Source organism: Alternaria hordeiaustralica, assembly GCF_023758085.1.
Source record: "Alternaria hordeiaustralica strain BMP 2776 chromosome Unknown scaffold_27, whole genome shotgun sequence".
NCBI lineage: Eukaryota > Fungi > Ascomycota > Dothideomycetes > Pleosporales > Pleosporaceae > Alternaria > Alternaria hordeiaustralica.
Window position 1 is genome coordinate 136,858 of NW_026056799.1, and position 6,000 is coordinate 142,857.

Below are 6,000 nucleotides of genomic sequence, written 5' to 3' on the forward strand. Positions count from 1 at the left end.
GGAGCAGCCGTGCGTGCCTAGATCTCTTGCATCCCAGCTCTTTTTCGCAGCGCTTGCTCACCGTCACGCGCGACACCGAAAGATCGCGATTCACACCTACACCTACAAATGGATCGAAAGTTTCCAGCGTCTCAACAAAGGAGCCAAGGAAACGTACCCGGTCCGGATCGAGCGTCGATGTCGCGCGAAGAGCAAACTCCAGTGAGCCATAGTCAATGCGACGTCTGCATCATCAATTCCATCAGCTTGGCGTCCGGCTGTTCGGAGACGATGGACTTGTCGTCGCGCGATCACGGAACCTGTCATAATAATTCTCTCCGCTGAATGCGAATGACGACGAATACAACGGTCGGCCAAAGGGATGCGAAACTCGAAAGAGATTACTCTTTAACAACTACCCTCCGATTAATAAATTGCAGGCTGCAGGCGCAAGATTGACATACGCTAGAGGATTCGTAAGACGATCTTGCATGCTTGGGTTTCCAGCGGCTACTTGCTCTCCTTCTCAAGACCCTAGCGGCAGTACACCGGTGTATGTGAAGTGCAACAGCTACTGCGCAATATACCACAGCGTTAGTTCCGGATATAAGACGTTTGGCACCACAACCACGGGACGAGCGGCCCCAGCTGGATATCGCAGCATGCACTCTTGAGATGGCATCTGGCAGAAACTCCAAAGTCGACACCGAGCAGCCCGAGCATTCGTCGGTCTCGATCTTACTTACGCACATAATAGCAAACTATAGAAAAGGACATTGTCGTGCTAGAGCGACCAAGAGCATACGTCGCATACTAAACACTGCAATTACCATCGCGTGGCGTCTGCATTGGACATGCTGTACCACATCGGCTCTCCCACACATGTCCGACTGTCGGTACATGGTATACCAAAGTTTCCGAGAGATCACCATCGTTTTTGCCTCAACCGCACCACGCTAACCTGTTCCTAGTCTAGGCAAGCCATCATAGAAGCATTGAGATGCACGCCACTTGTGTCTTCCATTCTTTTTCAGCCCAGCACGCGAGACAGCGTTTCGGACGGGGTTCCAATTGGCATCTGTCGCTCCTTGCATTTGCATGTGGGTTTTCTTGATCCGCCGAACACCCCATATGAGCCAATAGCTGCCTTCGGTATCGTCAAGCTTTATACCTCCACAATGATCAAAACGATCAAACCATTCCCGCGTTGCAGCCCGCTACTCGCATGGAGACGGTCGGACCCTTGTTGCATCTGTGCAACATGGTTCTTTTGCGCGTATCGGGTGCTGGAACGCAGACGCATTCTACCCCTTCTGGAAGGGCGGTCTGTTCAAAGCCGTTGATCTTAGCCCGTCGTGCAAGGGTTGAGAGCTTCGAAATATTGAATACGCGTTCATATCTGATCGGATCGATTGAATCATCGTCGAACGGGCCAACAGCGGCAGTCATTTCCACGAAAAGCATACATCCCTACTTAAACTCCCCGGAGCGCTGCTTCTTCAACCAGATATTCACTCATTATATTTCATTCGTTACTTGTTGAGCAACATGTTGGGTCTATCTCAGGCACTCTTGCTGGCGGTGTACGCTGGAGTAGCTTGCGCAAAGACTGTCACTTATGACTTCGAGGTTGGCTACGTAACTGTGAGTAGTCTACTTTACTTGCTGACACCAAAAGACAACGCTAACTTACTGTAGGCCGCACCTGATGGCTTCGAGAGACAGGTCATTGGCATCAATGGAGAGTGGCCCATTCCTACCATAGAATGCGATGAAGGTGACACCGTTCAGGTGACGGTTCACAACAGCCTTCCGGATCAAACTACCGCACTCCATTTCCACGGCATATGGCAAAAGGGAACGCAAAACTACGACGGTCCCAGTGGAGTTACTCAGTGCCCCATCCAGCCTGGATCATCATTCACCTACACCTTTATCGCAAACCCTGCTGGCACTCATTGGTACCATGCGCACGAGAAGGGCCAATATCCCGATGGTCTGCGCGGCAAGATGATTGTGCACGACAGAGCTTGGGAGGCGAGCTTGAACATCGATAAGCAGGTTTACCTTTCAATGTCCGACTGGTAAGCAATTTCAGCCTTTTGTAGGTGCGCGAGCTCACAGTAATCAGGTACCACCGCCCTATGCCGGAGATGATCGAGGCTTACATGAGCCCTGACAACACAAACGCCAACTTCGACTCGCCCGACTCTTTCCTCTTCAACGATCAGGCCAAGCCTTTTGACCTCAAGATCGCTAAGAACAAGAGGTACCTTCTTCGCATCGTCAACACCGCCGCTGTCGCATGCGCTCGCTTCCACATCGCAAACTACACGCTGAGCGTAGTTGAAATCGACGGTGTCCAAACGCAGCCCCAGGAGGCAGAGACGATCATCATTTGCGCCGGCCAAAGTTACGGTGTAGTTGTGCAAGGAAAGAAAGACCCCAAGGGATCCTCCAACTGGATTGCGCAGATGATGACAGACATGTTGACCAACGGCGCACCCTCAGCAGAAGAACGAACGGTCATTGGAGAAGTAGTCTACGACGACATCTTCGGCGAGATTGACGACATCATCGACAGCATCTCCGATGAAATCGACGGCATTCTCCTCGACGACGAGTGGACGCCGCCTCCGCAAACCATCCTCAACGACTTCACCATGAAGCCGCTTGATGGCCAGAGACTCATGGGCCCCGTTGACAACCACATCGAGTTCACAACCAACCAGACATACTTCGAGGGCGTCGGTACCCGCACTCCTCTCAACGCTCAGCCCTGGGTTCCTCCTCAAGTGCCTACTCTTTACACCGCTTTGACAACCGGCAGCATGGACCCTGCGACCTACGGCCCCGGCATCAACCCCTGGGTCATCAAGTCCGGCGAAATCGTCCAGATCGTCATGCACAACCCGCACATGTACCCCCACCCCATGCATCTCCACGGCCACGTCTTCCAAGTCGTCGCCACAGGTCTCGGATTCTGGAACGGCGATGAGAGCTCGCTTCCCCGCGTGCCCCTCAAGCGCGATGGTTTCGTCGTACCAGCTTTCGGCTACGCAGTTATCCGATTCAAGGCTGATAACCCCGGTGTGTGGTTCTTCCATTGCCACATCGATTTTCATCTCGTTGGTGGTATGGCTGCTACCATCATCGAGTCGCCAGATTTGCTGAAGGGCTCTGTCCCTGCTGCTGGTGTTGCGCTCTGCGATGCCGGTAAGAGGAAGTCCAGCGGTAACTGCGCTGGAGAGAAGGGTGAGATCTCCGCGGCGGACGCGAGCACCAAGTGCAATAACGTGTACAACACGCGTGTTCGTGGTGCGCTGATCGAGCAGAATTAGTCTTTTCGCACTTTGCATCTTTTCTTCTTCTTTGTAGAACATTGAATACTGTACATGTCTTCATCTATATTTAATTAGACTGTATCTTATCATACCACTATTTCTCTTCCTACTATACTTCAATGAGACTTTCCACAGCCACATCCGCTCTTTGCTCCGACCCTCTTCTTCCAACTCCATGTCATTGTTGGGTCGGCAACCATTTTCTGCATCACGGCAGTGTCTTTGTCATTCCAGCCTTTGTCTAGCATGCTCATCTCCACACTCAACCGCGCATACCGCACCGCCTCCCACTTCATCCCGAAACTACTATATGTCTCCGCGGCATGCTGATACGCCGTTGCGAGACTAGCATCGAGACGCTCTTGCTGGTACAAGCTGATGAGAAGCTCTGCCGTTGCCGGGGTGGCGGCAGAAGATTCCGTCCAGTCACTGAGAACGTCCTGCTGGATAGTCGCAATCTGTTCGAGCCTCGAATCCGATTCCGAGACTAAAGAAGCATGGGCAGTGCATGTGGAGCAAGAACATTTGAACCCCCAGTTCTTTTCCAAACCACGCATACGCCGTGCGCGCGGTAGCTCGTTGTTGATGTATGTTATTGTGATTTCCTCGCCGGGGTAGATGGGTCGGATAGCATGGACGTAGTGCGTCAGCGTCTTTTCATCGAAGAAGTACGCGGCATTTGGTCGGCAGTCGTGGTTCAGCATAGCGATCTCGGGGAAGAGCGCAGATTGCGCGATGCCATCGATGGCGACTTCGAAGTTATTGGTCGTGATGCGGTCATCTATCGCGTCGGCATCGGGCGTGTGGCCCATGAGCTCCCAGAACAAAGACTGTGTTGATTTCGGAAGCGTGTCTATACCGCGATGCAACAGCGCAAGACGCTCGGATTCGGGCAGATCGTATAGATCGGGGTCTGTGATGAGGATAGGCGTGGAAGCGAAGATCTCGTCGCCTCGCTGAAGGGTCTTGTTGGCGACCAGTCCTCTTCCTTTTCCTGGAAATTCATGCTGGTAAAACGGAGGGTTCTCGTAATGGTTGGTGCGCTCGAGCGTTTCTGGGCGCTTGAATGCGTCGTGTTGTAGCATGGCGTAGGCGAAGGTGCGTGCGGTGACGATGAAGATGCCTCTTCCCGATGCGAAGTCTTGTTTGCTGAAGACGCAGTAGGGCTCTGCGACTTTTTCGTTGGTGAAACATTCTGGCCAGAATGTCCAGGGGAAGTTTTCTGTTTGGGACGCTAGAGCGCGAGCGTCTTCTAGGGAGTTTGTGTGAGGTGAGGGATCGGTGGTGTTGGACTGGAATGCGACTGATGCTGGCGAGTTGCCGTATGCTAACGGTAGGCATTTGCCGTTGTCGAGTAGGTGGTTCGATGGGCAAGCATCTTGTATGAGAGGCTGTTGCGCAACAAAGCCGACTTTCTCGTTCGACAGTGCGAGCGCGCTCCCAAGCAAGCTCAGGCTAATAGCTGACTTCATGATGATAGGCTGTGGTTTGGAGGTGGATTCGGTATTCCGGGGATGTGAAGATACAGGAGCAAAAGAACAGTATGGGTTGCAGTTTCGTTTTTGTATAAGGATGTCTTGAACTTTTGGGTAGAAACTTGAAACGCAACCTGATCGTGAAGCCGGAGATGAAACGATTGCGCAAAACAAGCCGCACCCAGACGCGTCGGAACCACCTTTGGGCGTTACTACATGGGCGCTGTAACATACTGGGTATGAGGCTTCAGCCTTCGTTTAAACATAGCTACGCGTTGGGGATAGAACATCAGTTTGGCTGGCGTGTACTCCCTAGGTACCTGGGTAGTCATGGGTGTCGCGATGCTCGAGCAACGCAGCCGGAGTGAATCTCGTAGGAGTCGTGCTGCTCATGTTGGGAGTCACTAGAGTCCCCAAGATACGTTTCTGTGACATTGCTTGCTTGCGACAGATGTTGCAAGGATATCGGATTACGAGTGCGCGGGGAACGGCGGGAGGATGCACCTAAGTGAAGACGTGACGCGTTTCGAGAGTGAAACCCCAGCGCGATCAGGCCTCGGCAAAACCTGCCCGCTAACCATTGTTAGAGCTAGCGCAAACCCCGACGCTTGAACCTTTGTCGGGAAGCAGCTACACCCACACAGGCCCATCGTCTTACATGCGAACGGCGTCGTGCTGCGCCATCAGATTTCTCACTTCACACACTTTGAGTGGAACTCCTAGGCCAAGCGCGACGAAGTTCGATGAGCTCCTCACCACACTCATAGCAGCTACTACTACTGCGTCTATTCCAGCTCGTACTGACGTCAATGTTTGAGGATGCAGGCTATCATTCTTCCGCGAAGTGGAAATGTGGTGGAGGCACATTCTGATACCAGCAAAACTTTCCGGCGGCATATGCGGATGAGGGTACATATGTGTATAGGTACATCAAGCTGCAAGGCTCTCAGAACACGGCCCCGTGTAAAAGAAAATCCATTGGCATATATGCGGGATGCTTACGTATATGAAAACTCATGCGAAGCAATCCTAGAGCTAGGCTGGGTCTCTGAACATCTTTTCCCAGGCTTGAAGGCGCGGCTTTATGTCCAACAATAGACATGCAAGCGTTAACATCTGTCCATATGCCCGAACAAGAGGTTCCAATACCCGCGTTGACTTTTGGCGTACTGTAGCAATCCCGTTGTAAGAGGATGTCGAAG

At 52.4% G+C, this 6,000-nt stretch overlaps 2 protein-coding genes across 2 annotated transcripts; one reads left to right on the plus strand and one right to left on the minus strand.

Moving 5' to 3' along the window:
• Nucleotides 1–1,527: 1,527 nt before the first annotated feature.
• On the plus strand, nucleotides 1,528–3,320 carry J4E84_009238 (uncharacterized protein; the record flags this gene model as incomplete). The annotated part of the gene is made up of 3 exons (XM_049391801.1): nucleotides 1,528–1,623; nucleotides 1,678–2,063; nucleotides 2,111–3,320. 3 exons carry the CDS (start codon nucleotides 1,528–1,530, stop codon nucleotides 3,318–3,320), a joined length of 1,692 nt encoding a protein of 563 aa, XP_049240439.1.
• Nucleotides 3,321–3,439: 119 nt separating this feature from the next.
• J4E84_009239 (uncharacterized protein) lies at nucleotides 3,440–4,795 on the minus strand (the record flags this gene model as incomplete). The annotated part of the gene is made up of 1 exon (XM_049391802.1): nucleotides 3,440–4,795. One exon carries the CDS (start codon nucleotides 4,793–4,795, stop codon nucleotides 3,440–3,442), a length of 1,356 nt encoding a protein of 451 aa, XP_049240440.1.
• Nucleotides 4,796–6,000: the final 1,205 nt, after the last annotated feature.